The sequence below is a fragment of the Gavia stellata genome, chromosome 3, assembly GCF_030936135.1.
Source record: "Gavia stellata isolate bGavSte3 chromosome 3, bGavSte3.hap2, whole genome shotgun sequence".
NCBI lineage: Eukaryota > Metazoa > Chordata > Aves > Gaviiformes > Gaviidae > Gavia > Gavia stellata.
This window is the reverse complement of record NC_082596.1, coordinates 38044140-38060326: the sequence shown is the minus strand read 5'-3', so window position 1 is coordinate 38060326 and position 16187 is coordinate 38044140. Positions and strand designations below refer to the sequence as shown.

Sequence of the window (16187 nt, the reverse complement as noted above, 5' to 3'; positions counted from 1 at the left end):
TAGTAAAAGGCATTATTCTTCTGTGGTTCAAGGAGAGCACACACTCTGCCTTACCTTCTCTCATCACTGTGTCTCAGAAGTTGTCTGCCAATTTTAAATATTCTTGGCTCTCCCTTTCCATCCATGGCATCTGAGCTTTTGTCAGAGATTTCCAACACCTGGCTTCTGTGCCATCTTCTTAACCAAACACATGGGTTTACATGGAAAATAATCATCTTGGGTTGTTAATTCACTGTCTGTCTTTACATCTTTCTATTCTCTTGTAGTTTTTTTTTCTTTAGTTTGATTCCTTTACCACCACCACCACCCTCCCCACAAACTGGTGTCACTAATAATTGTTCCTGAGAAGTATTCTTGAAAATCATGACCCACATCTTCATCATAATTTTAATTTGCCTATCGGACCAAGGAGTTGGTGTGATGTAATGGATACCTGAAAGTCTAGGTTCTTGTGACTTCGCTAGCACGAATAATGTGCAGGAGAAATAGGAGAATGGAAGTGAATAATTACTTCTCAAGCCTTAGTTTCCAAGGCATGTCTGGACAGGTATATGTAATTCAGTGTTGAAAAGATTCAGGGCAGAAATGTGCCCTCAGGCGGTTTCGGGAGACTGCTGTGATTTAGACAGGCTTAGGCCTGTATAAATTAAACTCGAGACACAACCAGCAGCTGGAACTAACTGATATCAGATGAGCACGAAGCAGGGTTAAAACAGCTTTAGCAGCTAAATTTTCCTTTCATATCTTCATTTCTTGTTTTCTCCTTTCCAATCTTGCCATTATGCATTGTGTTCACAAATGGTCAGGATACCTAGAAGAACCACTAGTACTGCCCTGAGCTATTTCTGGCTGTAAATCTAACACGATAGAGATTTACCTCCTCATTTTCCCTCTTACTCGCCTGATTCAGAAAAAACAAAAGATGTCCCCTAATTTGGCTGCTTAATTGGGCTTATGAGAACAAGTTGAACAAAGTCTTGGGATTTTAGAAGAATCTTTATGTTTGTTTATAAGTAAAAGGCAGTATTTTAATAATTGAGGAAAGCAGATATTTTGTCTTTTCTAGAAGGTTCTAGAGAAAGTAGTCAAAGGAGACCATAGATACAACTTTGTTCACCATGGGGAAAAAATGTTGTAATTAAAACCTCCAATTGTTAAAACATTCTTAACCATTATTGATGAATGCTAAAGTAAGGATGAATGCTTTCAGTAAATGCATCTCCTTATTGAAAACTGACTCATCTTTATTTTCATAAAAATATCATAGTCTATTGTAATTTTTTACTCATTGTTCTGTTGCATTGTAGAATGTGTTGTATTAGATTAGACTGATTAGTGCTTTAAAGCAGAAGGAGATGTGGGAGTCCCACAAAAATGAGACATTTTAAGTCCTAGATCTTAGGATTCTTTATAAGTATGAAGAAATGTGAAAACTCAGAATGCCTTGAGGATGATCATTCTGGTCTGTAAGTTTTCTTTTTATTAGTATTGGGAGAACAATTTTTAAAAAAATCTATGAAGGTTTGCACAGATTAAAAAAAAAAAAACCCAACAGAAAAAAACAACCAAATCTTCCTTGACCATAAATTTAAAACATACGTGGAGATTGCTTTGTCTCATTTGTCCTACCATATCATTAGAGAATGGTTATGGTTACAGTAGAAGGCAACCCTAGAAGGCTAATCAAGTTGGTAGAATTGAAGAGTTCTCTGAAATAGCGTACAGATTCTAGGAGGATTTATCTGGAGCTAAGTAACGAAAAGGTGAAAGTTATTTTTTGGAATGACTGGGCCTACTAAATCAATAAAGATAAAGATAAGTTGTTGGCACAGGCAGATCTTTGAAGATGGAGTGCTTGATTTTGGTGCAGGAGAGAGCAGTCAGGGGAGGAATTCAATGGTCACTGAATAGAGAAAGAATAATGTAGGTACAGGATTCTGGATGTACATGAGATATGTCACATGAGAATCAGAAAGCACAAGAGGAAAAGCTGAGAGATGACTCGAGTAGGAACCAGAAAAGTCAACAAGGTGGACGGAAAGAAAAGGACCCTTCAGAAGGAAAGTAAAACCAAAACTGGCCAGCATAACAACAGAAAGAGAACAAAGAGGAGGAGAAATTTCTGTAGTTGCTTTTTCCCAAAGGAAAAAAAGGTAAGATTTTTGGTCAAAAGAAGAGATGTTGTAGAGCAAGTGAGATTTTTAGTCAGCTAGTCACATAACTGCATGAGGAAGTGCAGTTGTTTTGCTAGCACAATAATTTTAAGTTTAAACAGGAAATACTATGCAGTTGAGAAAGTTCACATCTATTTTAATTTAAATTAGGAGTGAGGCATGAAGGAGCCTTTCAGTCATTGAAGTTATAAAAAATGTATTTCAATTTAAATCATGGAACATGCAGTGCAAATCTCAGTCTTATTTAAAAAATATTTTCAGATGTGTGAAACAAAATAAAACTAAAATCTAGCCCTTACTGGCAAAGATCAGAATAGCATGATAAAAAAAAAGTACAAAAGAATGTTTAAGAATAAAAGAAGTTGAAGGCATCTTGCATTACAAATCATACAATCTAAAGAGAAATTGCTAGGGAGTTATTCCTTTCCATGTGCCATGTAGCAAGAAGGGGTGAAAACTTCCATAGCATTTGGAATTTGTTGAAAAGCAAATGGTTGTCATCCAAGGTTCACTTCTAACCCCAGGTAAGTCTCTACTTACACAAATAACCTAAAAATACTCTCTTGCCTGCGGATATATTTTGAAATGGAGAAGACTTATAGCAATGATAAAGGAGAGTTACAGTGTCCTGTGATTTTCCCATAAGCAGGAAATCATTATTTATAGATACCTCAAGTGCTTTTGAGTTCAGAGATCCAACAAATCTCTTACAAAATAAGCTGCAAGTAATTGCCTTAATGTATCTAAATTCTTCAGATAAAAGCTGTATTTCCCTATATTGTATTTTCAGTTACTAAGCTGTGTTCAGACTCGAAGATGCCAAGTTATTAATCTCTAAGTTTTTTTTCAAAAGACAGAAGCTAAGGCAAAGACCCGTCACCAGGCAATTTTCAAGAATAACCAGTAATTTTGAGTGTTTTGGTGCTTGTATTTGAGATACCGTGGGCATGCATTTCAGAAGCATAGGCACTGCCAGTTCTTTTTGCAACGTATGTACAGCATGGATGAAGATCAGGCTTGAAAGGTTTTCTTCTTTTTTAAGCATAGTCACCTTTGGGGAAGATTCTGGCTTTTCATAGAAACATTCAAGTACACACAGAGTCCAGACTGTGCTGTTGATACAGTCAACTCCCATGTCAGTTCGATCATGAGTTGTATTCAAATTTCAAATGATTCAAAATTCAAACCTGTAAGGTTAGTTTTAGTAGGGAGCAACATATTCCCAAATTGTCCTGTTGTCCATATACCCCATAGCAGCTCTGCTGGTCCACTGAGCAGGGCTTGGAATAGGACTGCACAGAAGATTGGGTGTGTGAAAGAAAGTTTGGGAAGATGTGAAGTGAAGTAGCAGTGTGTTCCTACAGGCAGTTACTGTAGGACAACTCATGCGCTGGAAGTTTGACACTCTCTAAGGTTATGGCAGCTTTTTAATCTGCCTATTCCTTGCAGTGGTGGTTAACACATTTAAATTTGTGCTCTGGTACGTGGTAGAGGGGAAGAATCACTTCAGCCTGCAAACTTTGAGAAGCCCCACCCCCCCTCCAAAAAAAGATAAAAAAAGATATAAACCCAAATTTTTGTCAGTGTACATTAAGACTTTTTTTTAATCTATACTTTTTTACTTCATAAATTGTTAAGTGAAAAGAGACATTTGAAGCAAAATAAAATCCTGAAGGCTGAGAATAAAGTGAAAGTGCCGTTGTATTTTTCCTGGATGCTTTGCTATACATTAAGACGAGGATAATTTGAGATTTTTAAGTATGGAATGAGAGAGGGGAAAGAAAAAAGAAAGAATTGGGGTAATGTGGGAATCAGTGAAAACTGGTCTTGTTTTTCAGAGTTTTAAGACTGGAGTTCTTTGTAAGTGGATTTGCACTGGCCGGCTGGTACACATGTACTCTGAGCAGCTGCCTCTTCATGTGTCTTTCTCAGTGTTGTTTCTTTTGACTATTACGAATTTTTTCAAGTCATATGTAAAATTAAGTGAAGTTTTGTAGATATAAATCAGGATTGCCTACACAAGAAGTTGGAGTTAAGCTGGTATACAATGAGAAACTGCAAATGCGTTATTATGTTGGTGAAAACTCTTTTAACCATGACCTCAATATATTTTCTTTTTTCTTTAAGAGGTGAAGGCACGAATACTCTTGGCACTTCTTGAGTATACAGGTAATTTTGCTTGTTTTTGGGAGTGGGGTTTGAGACTTTTTTTTTTACTTTTGGACAGAATACTGTGTTTAGAGAAAGGGGAAAAATATCAGATATGATAACCTGATAATCAACAACTTTACCCCTGTGTTTACAGTGAGGATTCCTGAAGAACACAACAATTCCAAAGACATTTCTAATAAACATTACACATTCCTTTTTTTAAATGCAAAATACCTTCTCTGGTCATTTACTTTGGATCTTGGCAGATGAAGTAACTACTAAATCACTGAACTTGTGCACAGTACTTCTGTTTTTCTTATTTTCGGCTTTTTCCTAGTTGCAATCTTTTTTTCCTTTTCTCTTCATTCCCATCTATTTCCAGACTTACCTTACTATTCTAACCCATGCCTTTCCTTTTATCTTTTTTTTTTTTTTTTTCAGAGAATGCCTTTTTTTAAGTCCCTCCTTTTTGGAAGAGGTCTTATTATTCTGTGTATTATTCTACCATCACCCCATACAGCATACAGCTTCAAATACACAAAATAGGCATGTGTGCCTGCAAAATAAATGTCAGTAAATCAGTATGTAGAAAATAATACTTATGGCAGAAGATTCTCTACAGTTTGTAGGTGCATAAGTGTTCAAGTAAGCAGTCACATTTGACTGTAAAAGCTGATCATTTTAACCATCATGCAGGACCACATGAATGCATTATTATTTCATGATTTTGTTATTAGACATAACAGCAGTTTTATAAAGGGGAATATAACATTTCTTTATTGACAGATTTCTTCCAAATATTACAAGTTTTTTAGTAATTCCTCAGGTGTTTTAAAATAAGAAGTGACCTGAGAAAATACCCCAGACTTGATTTTTTTTTTTTTAAAGAAGTTTTCCCTATTTACACGGTTTAGTAAGTTCGTAAATTCTGTTGTTTATTTTGTATAAAAATCTTTTTGTAAAAAGAGCCCAAAGTGCTCCTGTATGCAGTATCTGATGTTCGAGTAGTATTAAATGAGATTTGGAAATGAGGTGTTGGAGACACAAGAGGGCTGCTTCAGAAGCAGGCAATACAGAGGAAGGCACTGAAAGTCAGCTGCTGTTAAACAGAGATAAAATTGAGCAAAGCGAGGAGGAAGAATGTGTGGTGGGCTCACATCCCTGAGCGCTGGGCTCAAATCCTTGAGTACTGCTGTGACACTGGGAAGTTTTTGACCATGGAGAAGCCAGTGGGATTTTTGAAGCTGGAGATGGGTGGAGTTTTTAAAGATGAAAATTCTGTCCGTACTGGATTCTGCACAACTTGAGAGATTGGAGAAAGAGAGGTTAATTTTAATAATCAAACCAAAAAGCAGTACTGGTTAGACCATTTATGGAGAACATTCCTGAGGTCCTGAAAGGCTGGCAAATGGAATCAAAATGATAGTAAAAGAGTGGTCACTATTATCAATAGTCAAGAAAAAAATTGAAGAAGATCTCAGAAGGAAAACAGAATGGAGTTACTTTGAGAAATACTTGGGAGTCCAAGAAAAGCATATTTTTAAAGTCAATATTAATTTTGTGAGTACAGAATTATTTCTGCTGACTTATCCAGTCATCTGAAGTCTTGCTAGCTCCATAGAGAAGGTGGAAAAGCAACTAAACCTCTTAGAGGCAGAGGAATCTAAAAGTAAGGACAAAGATTTTAGGCTTTGGAAAGAGCTTGATATCACCTAATCTTCTTCTCTTGCTCTGAGAAAGATTAAGTCTACCTGTACCATTTGTGATTGATGTTTGCCTAACAGCTCATAATGATAAAAATACTTGAAGACCTTCAGAAAAGAGGAGAAGAAGGAAGCACTGAATATTTATCACCACATTTTTGTGCTTTATTGAGAACGTGTTTCCCTTTCTAACTCTTTTGACCTTTAGCTAATCTAATGCCTGTGCCCTCCAGAATAAATTGGTAGGTTAGCTAGTCCCTAATTTAAATCAGCTGCTAATGGTTCCATAGACTTCTACCTAGGGACCTGTCCTGGACTTTCCTGACACCATAAATCTCTGCAGCTTCCTGGATATGCGATGCTGCTCTGTGCTTATTTTATGGATTTCATATTCATATATATATATATAGTATTTGGATAGATTGTGTTCTGGTAGCAAGGCTCTTGTATGCCCTTTACAGCAGGTAGTCTTCATCTGCCCTACCCAGCTGGTAGCTGTGGAGTTGACCAGATGATGGAGTCATATTGAGAGCTTCTGACTATCCTTGCTTTCCTGTGGAAAGTAAATGTTTTTGTGCCCAGCTGGTTCTCACAGTGCAGGAAAGAGATCTGAATCACATCAGTCACCTTGTAACATCAAAAGTACATAGAATTGATGGCATGTACATTAAAATCTACAAGATAAGCATACATTGTTTATGAAGAACTACTTTAAATTCCAGATTTTAAACACATTTCCATATAATTTTAGAATGATAAAGTAATATTTTAAAGTAGAAAATGGCAGTTTTGGTCATGGAGTGCTATTTACTGGGAATAACATTAGGCTGTAAACCTGTAATTTACTTTACATTAAAATGACTTGTTTTTTACACAAAAAAAAAATTCCATCCCAGTTCCTTTGCTGTTAATTAATCTCCTGCTCCATTTTTGCTTTTCCTCTTCTGGCTTTTACCCATCACAGATAGCGAGATACAACTGAGGCGAGACATGGTCTTCTGTCAGAGCCTAGTGGCCACAGTCTGCGCTTTTTCAGAGCAACTAATGGTGGCCTTAAATCAGATGTTTGACAACAACAAAGAATATGAAATGGAGACACTGGAGGCCAGCAGAAGGTGGTTGGAACAGATAGCCAGTGCGGGTCTTCTCCTTCATTTCCAGTCCCTGCTGTCACCTAACCTGGTAAAGACTCCTCATGTGGCATGCTTGGTCACAGCCCATGTTTGTTCCCTGAACCCAGGGACACAACAGTCTTAGTTATAAATGTGATTTTCTGTCTCCTTTGTGCTTAGCTTGTTACTTAATTAGCTGTTATTTGGAAAATTTGTGTTTTAGATAATTACGGGTACGGGAAATGTTTGTTTGTGATATGGGAAATACATATTCCACAAAGACAATATTATGTTTCTTTTGAGATAGCAGATAGTGAGTTTACCCTTGACTCCCCACTGCTGTCGTAGCTGTTCCCTAGGAGTGAATGTATTATTAGGTCATAACCAGAACTTCAGTTTGCAATAAGCAGCAATGCAAGATAACATTATCCAAACCAGGTATTTTATTTATCACTCCCTTCCCCAAAGAACTATAGGTCTGTAGTAGTTGGAGGACTAACCATTCTAGTCTGTTTTGCTCCTGTCATAGGACGAATCCTCGTAGCCTGTCAGGGTAATTTGAAATCTGCTATTTCTTCACAAGGATTGGCAAAGAGCCATGGCTTAAGAAACAATTAAAAAAGGGACATGGCTTTGTAGTCCTCTAATCCCCCGTTATCTAAAGTACCCCTTTGGCTATTGAAGCTGCTTCTCACACTAGACTGGTTCCTGCTAACCTGAAGAACTGTGAAGCAGTCTGCACGGTCTGCTCCGTGGCAGTCTTCTCAGCCTCTGGAGCTGCTCACTGAAAATAACTGATTTGGTACATCCTGCTGTATAAAAGTCCATGCAAATAACAGATGATGTTCCTAGTATCAAAGATCTTCTTTCCCTGCCTTGTCTATCATCTCGGTAGCAAATTGCTGTCAAGTTGACCTGATAAACTTCAGAAGCAGAAGATATCAATAAAAATAAAGGTATTTCTAAATCACAATCCTAAAGTATTAGTCTCTGGTATTGTTGGACAATATTGAGTTGAGCTAGTGTGAGCAGCTACCTCACAGGTAGTTGAGGTACCTACGTGGGCTTGTGTGGGACTGGGTACATCAGGATGAGGTGTGCAGCTTAAAAACAGATAAAGTCAGTGCCTGAGAGAAACAGGAGGGCTCTTTATCCACATGAGGAGTATGTGAAGAAAGCATGGTCAGGGGAGCTTGGGATTATGTCTTGAGTCTTGGATGCTTTTTAGCGCTGTGCAGCACCAACATGTCCTGGTGCTGGAGTCCTCAGAGTTCAAGAATAAATTCAGTTGGTGCCTGTCTTCTGTTTTTCCCATGTGCTTAGTTGTTATGTTATCACGAAATAACTGTTGTCTTTACAGCACTGAATACTTCTGTTTTTTCTTTGAAGATTGTAGAGATTTTCTTTGTAGTGAAAATGCATGCTACTTAGCTATTTTCACGTAATCAGATACCAGCAGTATGCATTGTTGAATTGAAAATAAAATGAAATTTAGTCTCTTCTAACTGTTCTTAACCAAGGGAAAAGTATTTAAAGGCAAATTTTTCAATACCTTCTCAGCACTATTTTGCTTACAAATGATCCGTGTTATTTTAAACAAGGGTATTTGAAGGAAATTGCACTCATTATGGCCAGAGTTCAGTAAAGAATGAGCAGTTGTGCACAGATTTCCCATGTCGCTGAATGGTTTTCAGACTATTCTGCTGATAAAACTGCTGTGTCCATAGAGACTTCATAAATTGAGCCAGGAGACAAAATATTTCTAGCAGTTTTGCTTTTTCATAAATACAAGTGGGAATGATATTTCACTATATAGATCAGGGAAAATCATGGGGTTTTTTTCCTTTCTATAATTCAGTAATCTATAGTTTATTCTCATTTTATAGGCACCTAGTTTATTGTTCTTTGCCTTCCTACTGTTTCAGTTCTTAGAGGAGGAAAAATGCATGCCTCAGATTTCCATTTGGCTCTTGCTAACTTAAGGTGCTAAGGGAGGGTTGTATAAAGAACAGAGTTACTTTAAGTGATTATTGATTTCTGCTATAGTTGCTCTGCATATTTAACTCAAGATAACCGTACTTGTAGATTACTATTTTGCTTTTTAAAGGTTCAGTAAAGTGTCCTGTGAAGTTAGTAATTTACTTCCTGAAGCTTTTTTGGTAGATTAGTCTGGATCTCTTTAGCCATCTCTTTAGCTCAGGAGTACACAGAGTGAACCATAGGTGCAAATCAGAATATTGGCATATCTACATACTTGATTTGCATCTAGAGTTTTTTAGGTGAAGGTGCAAATCACACTGAGCTGTGCTAGTTCTGAGCGGCTGGTTCGATTATTGGTGCTTAGAGTGGACACGATGAACTCTCATCTGTTGTTTATAAATGAAATGCTAAAGTTATGGCATTTTTTTAAAGAAAATTGCTAAAAAGAAATTGTTTTTCACATTTCCTCTCTGTTAATTTACAAGCTAGACCTGATGTCAAGACAAGCTGTTGAAGTCTGGTATCTTACATAAAGAATAATTACAGTATTGTTTGATTAAAAGCCATGAGAAGTAATGGTAGCTATAAATTACCTATTGATTTACTATGTATGTGTAACGATAACATTCATTTTAATAATCTTGGACTAGTAATAAAAGGGAAAATGCCAATAGAAACAGAGATATTTACATTATCTAGGAGTTAATTAGGTTATACACTACATCAGTGAAATGTTGTGCAACATTCTGTAGTTACTTTTATGTCCTGCTCTCATATTATTTCTGGTAGGGGAAACATCTGGCTGAACTGACCATTTAACTTTTTCTTTTGCCTTTTTTAGGCTGATGAGCAAGCCATGCTAGAAGATACATTGGTTGCACTGTTTGACTTGGAAAAAGTTACTTTCTACTTCAGACAGTCAGAGCCAGAACCACTAGTTGCAAGTAAGTAATTATAATTAACACCTGTGCTTTGCTGTTCAGTTTCTGTTTATTGCATTACATTGCTGTATCTTCCAACTGAGGTGTCTGTGCTAAACCAGAGATAAATGGAAAGTCTGTGTGTTCTAGGATTGTAATAAACATTTTCTGTATTTGTAACATTTTTCTCTCCTAGAACATTACCTCCCACAGGGAGTATTATATAACTTGGGATTATGAAGAATTAGTAGATCTGTAGCTCTCCTAATACTCCTAGATTTCCTGAAATACAGCTATCATCAGTGACAATGCAGAGTCATTATCTGGCAATGTCACTAACCTTGGGGGCAAAACTGTTTGCTTAACCAAATTTTCCATTGGGAGTATGTGACTGCATCAGGGAAGTCCCTGGAAGATCTAGTTGTTATTGAAGCATGTGTAAAATAAGCTTGAAGGTCTTAATAGTGAAGTGCAAATGAGATGAGATGGAGAAGCATAAAACCCATTTCATTTTATCGTCTGAAAGACAAAGTAGATCTTGGAAGAGTTCCTTGAAAGGAGGTGGCAAACACTATTAGGATAGCTTTAAATTGTGCAAGAAACTTCCTCTGAGACCTGCTAGTGCAGACGGTCAGGGTCCTGAACCCTTCCTCCCAATACTTGCCCAACTCACAGGAAGGGACTGTCTTTGCAGTCTGCTGTTCATACTCTTCACTCATTTTCAGTCACTATGTTTTCAGCCAGTAGAGATTTTCCTGCAGTGAACTTTGTTTAGTGAGTAAAAAGCCCTCATATTTTCCTAAGTCTCGTAACTCCCATGGGAAGGGAGGAAAGCATGTCTGCTTCACATCAAGCTTTTCTAAAACAATTCCCTTGCTGGATTGAGACCACACATGAGAGAACTTCTGCAATAACCAAAACCAGAAGACACAAATCTGTCCCTGCTCTGAAGAATTCAGTAGCGCAGGGCTGGTAGTCAGGTAGGCGTTAGCCTATGTAAGACCGTATTTATTTCTGTATAATTCAAGTAAGGACCCTGTTCAGAGTGTTTGTTTTAAAAAGAAGCCCTGCCAAGCCAGGTAACAACATGGAACTGGAGTTACAGGAGGGCCTCCTGATGGGGAGTTAACGCTATGCCTGTGTCATGAACTGTTCATATTGCTGCATCTTCCAACTGAGTTGTCTGTGCTAAAAAAGAGATAAATGGAAAGTCTGTGTGTTCTAGGATTGTAATAAACTCTGTATTTCCTTTTGGTTTAAGTGCTGCCACCACAGTCATCCTGACTGTGATTACAGAAGACAAGGAACTGGCAAATTTGTTTTTTCCATTTATGATTCTGCGTAATCAATAAAAGAAAAAAAAGTCTTATAGTTAAAAATGTTCCTTTGGAATCTTTTCCATTTAGATACAAAATAATTTATGCGTATGGTGTAAAAACGACATGATAATATTAATGCAAATCAATAAATTTTATTGTTACTGCTTTCAACTTGGAGACGTATGTATGGAAGTGGTACTTAAACAGGAAATACATACAAAGCTTAATCTGAATTAAACTGACTTCATCTGAGACATTTAGCTAAATGGAAAATTTTCATCAACTTTTGCTAATGGTCATTACATGTTAATCGTCAGGCATAATACACACAATGTATGTTGGGGAATCACTGTAACTGCAAAATGATGCCGCTAGTTGCCCTGAACTCTACACCAATTGATGTGTTACGACATGTAGCTTGTCAAAGTGCAATGAAATATGCTCTTACAGTTTTATATGTTCTACCATAATACATTTGTTTTCTCAGTTGAGTACTGATTTTTATTAAAAGTTGAATGAATATGCTGGTAGCTACTGTGTATGTACTTGTGTTCTATCACACACAAATCTGAGGAGAAGCTGAGTCTATGTATCACACTGACCTTATACATTGTGCACCTGAGGAAGGCATGTGAAATATGGCTAAAGGTATCCTTCCAGTGATTTCAAACTACGTGCTGTACGTAGATACTTCTTCAGATTTACAGGGAATACAAGTAGGGTGTTGCCAACTACATTATTTGCTTAGTATTTTTGCTGTCATTGACAGGCTGGCAAAGATGACAGTCGCTGCTTTTCTGTTTATCTACTTCCTGATAATGGATAGGCCAAAAGTGACCCCAGCAACACCAAGTATAATGTAAAATGTTGCATGTATTAGTTGCTTTTAATTAAAAAGTAACACTGACTGTATTCATAGATGTACCAATCACATACCAAGCAGAAGGAAGCCGGCAAACCCTGAAGGTTTACTTCTACCTTGATAGTTACCATTTTGAACAGCTTCCTCAAAGGCTGAAGAATGGAGGGGGATTTAAAATCCACCCAGTACTTTTTTCGCAAGGTAACTTGAGTTTTAATCCCCCCCCCCCCCCCCCCCCCCCCCCCCAATTCTTTCACATAATGTTTAACTCTCTTTAAAACCCTACTGATTCATTCTGATTTAAATCCTTTGTAACTATAAGGGCACAATCCTTATATTTAAATATGTTGTTTGATGTGGGCATTTATTGAGAATTTTGAATTAAAATGTGAATTTAAGAAATGCTGAGATTTGTGATAAAAAAATAGAGGCATGGTATATATTTCTAAGTTTATACCTTTTATATGATTCCGACACTGAAGAATGAATCTTCTTTCATCAGTATTGTTTTGTTCTTTCTAGACATTAGTGGACAATGGTCAGACCATGAAACTTGCTTTTAAAAGTGTTTTGCAGTCCAAATGCTATTGTAATCTTTTCCTGTTACTTCAGATTTAAGGACTAAATTGTTATCCCCTGAGAATGCTGTCTCTTTAAAATGTAATGAAGACTTAAATAACATTTTCAGGCTTTTGTAGTTATGACACTGCAAATGTTACCAATGTGATGAATGGTGGCGCTGATGCTCAGACTGTTCATAAATTGCAGGCAGCCTGCATTAGCTGCAGTGTCCTTACAGTCATCAGGAGCGTGGAGTTTGATTCACTGAAATGGTGAATGCGAGATGCTGATTGCCTTGAGCTGCCTTTGATTTCAGAGGGAGCTGAAAGTACTCCATACCTTGCGAAAGGCTTCCAGGGTCTACGTGGAATAGGCAGAAGTCAAGCATACAAATGAAGGTTTTGAGGAGGGTTTGGTCTCTGATAGATAAGGAGGATGTAAAAGGAAATAGCAAACAGTAAGATACATGGAGAAATAGCTGAACTTACTGTAAACTTAAAACACAGAATTTTTTACAAACAGGATCCCTGAAGTCTGATTTTTAAGCAAACTAATAAAGACAAACTTCAGTGGATTTCTTTTGAACAGATTGATTTCAGTCATAGGGGAAAATGAGAACACTGAGCAGGAGATACATTTCAGTAGAGCAGACAAAAAGGCACATGAAAGAGAACAGAAAATACCTTGGTTCAGATGAAATCCTGGAAATACTGGTTTTTTTATATTCGGGAGGGGATTGGTGTGCTACAGAATTTATTTTGCAGAATTTTTTCACTTTCTGTTTCCAGAAGCCCAAAATATTTGAGTCTTAGGATAAGCATCTTTGTAGTCAGCTAAAGGAAAAGGGCAAAGATTCATTCAAGTGTTACATCTGCTTAATAATTTTCAGTAATATAGAAGATGTCTTCTTTCTTTATCATACCAAATTTCTTTAATATTTCAAGGATCCCCCTCCAAAATAGTCCATTAGACTCCACGAATAGGAAGTCCAAGATAAGAAGTTAAATCCTAATGTTTAAATCATTATTTTGGGTTTTTTTTCCTCATTAATGAGTGAATAGGGATTCTATTTTTCACTTCTTTCGTATGAGGTTTGGCTGAGCTGCCATCAAACTTAACTCAGTAGATTCCCATCTTTAACTGAAATTTATTAGCTACAAATGTAGAAATCTTCTGTAAGTTCCTCTGAGAAGTGAATTCTTGCTTCCCAAGCTTGACAGAGCTAAGTTGTTTCCTGCCTAAAATGCAATGGTTTATAATGTTTTCAAATGGAACAGCTTTCGTGTACTGTGGGGCCCAAAACTAGACACGGTATTCAGGACACTATCTAATGAGTGTTGAGTAAAGTAAGGACAAGCACTTCTTTCAGTCTACTGGTCATGCTAATGTTAATAAAGTTTAAGATGCTCTTGGCCTTCTTTGTTGCCAGACAACACTGCATGCTCCTGTTCAGCTTGCTGTCGAACATGACCCTGAGGTCCTTCTCAGCAGAGCTGCTCTTTCGGCTTTACCTTCCCAGGTGCAGGACTCTGTATTTGTCCTTGTTCAGTTTCACAAGGTTCCTGCTGGCCCATTCCTCCAGCCTGTCTAGGTCCCGCTCTAGGTGACCCTGCACTTGATTATATCCACTGCTTCTCCCAATTTGGTATTAGCTGCAAACTTGACTTACCTCCTTCCGGTCAGTGATAAAGATGTTGAACAATATAGATCCCTGTGGTATTCTGCTTGTAATGGGCCCCTAGGTAGACCATGTCCCATTAGCTACTACGCTTTGAGCCTACCCGTTTTTTTCCCATTCCAACAGGTTTTTTTCCCATTCAGTTATCTATTTATTCAGACCATAATATCCTAACTTGGATTCAAGAATACCATAGAAGACATGTTTGTAAGGAAAGCTTCCTTACAAAAGAGCTTTCTAATACATTAGGTAGAAAAATGTTAAACCCTTCAAAATGGGGAGAACCAAAGGACACACTGTGGGATTCCCTGCCAGCGCCTGTGAGCACAGCCCCCGCAGTGCCTGTAGAGGCAGAACTGTGTGCTCCAGCCAGTCCCGACAGATGACTGAGTTTCCCAGTTGGGTAATCTAATTGGATAAAACCAACTACATGCCAGTAAAATAAGCAGTATGGATTATCAACTCTGTTTGCACTCTAACATGCTATTATAAATGGAGTTCAGCGGATATTTTTGTGGAGGCTTTCTGGTGTGACTTAACACCAAGGAAGTTAAGAAGCAAGTCTGACTGTTGAAATTTAATATTTTTCACACAGGAGTAGAATTACAAACTCTGAAAGCACAGAAGGGGAGTGCAATTTGCATGTTCTTTCACAATGAATGAATTATTTATTAACTGGTCATATTAAGCAGTACAAGCAGAATTAATATTCTGTGTGCAGCTGAAGCTGTAAGATGGCAGCATGTTTCCATCAGAACTCTGCTTATTGCTTGCATTTTCTGAAAGGGTGATGAATTCTTAGAATGTGTATGGATTATTAAAGTAGCAATATTCCTAAATGTAAAATCTTTAATGCTTCTCCCTGAAAAAACTATTTCACCAAGAGCCTGTGTTTTATGTTATAATAAGGTTAACCTCTTAATGTGAAGATCTTGATTTTTCCAGTCCAAATTTTCTTGAGAACCTTTCAAACACTTGAGTTGACTTGGCTAAAGAAAAGGGTAAACTTCCCCGAGTATCTAAATTAAAGGGGCTGGGGAAATGTTCTTCTTTTTCTTTCTTTTTTGGAAAACTATTGCTAGGAAAAGCATCCCAAAATGGAATGGTAGTGCATTCATTTTTTCCTCCTTTTAATTTCTGTGCAGTGATCATATCAGAAAGACATACAATCCTTCCCTTAATGGAAGTCTTTGTAGCAGTATTCATCCTTGCTTTGATGAAGTGAATACAGCAGAGGTGGACATAGTCAAGTACTTGACTTTAGAAACTTACCTGATCCCTGAAAAGGAGCTTATAGGGCATTTTCACAGATACAGAGAAGTTTGCTTTACTTGATCCAGAAGAAGGCGTTCACATTATTAGTGGGAATAACTAGAGGTTCAAGAGCTCCACATACCCCAGAATTGGGCTTCGTAAGATGGTGTTAGGTCTCCCTCTGTGAAAGTAGCTGGTGCATTAATTCTTTCTTTCTTCTACCCCAGCTCATTCTACTGTTTTCTTCCAAGATACATCAGAACTAAAAACCCCATTTACATTCACAGGGTAGGAGTACTTTAATTAGAGCAATGGAACTCAAACTAGTGCTCTCCTTTGTATTTTCCACAGGGCAAGAAATACAATTTTTTTTGTAAATGAAATCTTAAAGAGAAATCTATATGAATTTGATGACATACGGAAACAGCTCAGAAATCCACAGTGGGGTCACAGCCTCAAGGTTAAAAAGTAAT

At 37.3% G+C, this 16187-nt stretch overlaps 1 protein-coding gene across 1 annotated transcript in view; it reads left to right on the top strand.

The window, feature by feature from the left end:
• Positions 1-16187, top strand: part of PREX2 (phosphatidylinositol-3,4,5-trisphosphate dependent Rac exchange factor 2) — a 181069-nt gene that overhangs the window by 126825 nt on the left and 38057 nt on the right. The window contains exons 31-34 of the mRNA XM_059836047.1: positions 4302-4343; positions 6993-7210; positions 9962-10064; positions 12279-12422. Of these exons, the coding sequence (XP_059692030.1) occupies positions 4302-4343; positions 6993-7210; positions 9962-10064; positions 12279-12422 (507 nt within the window). The remainder of the gene's footprint in view (positions 1-4301; positions 4344-6992; positions 7211-9961; positions 10065-12278; positions 12423-16187) is intronic.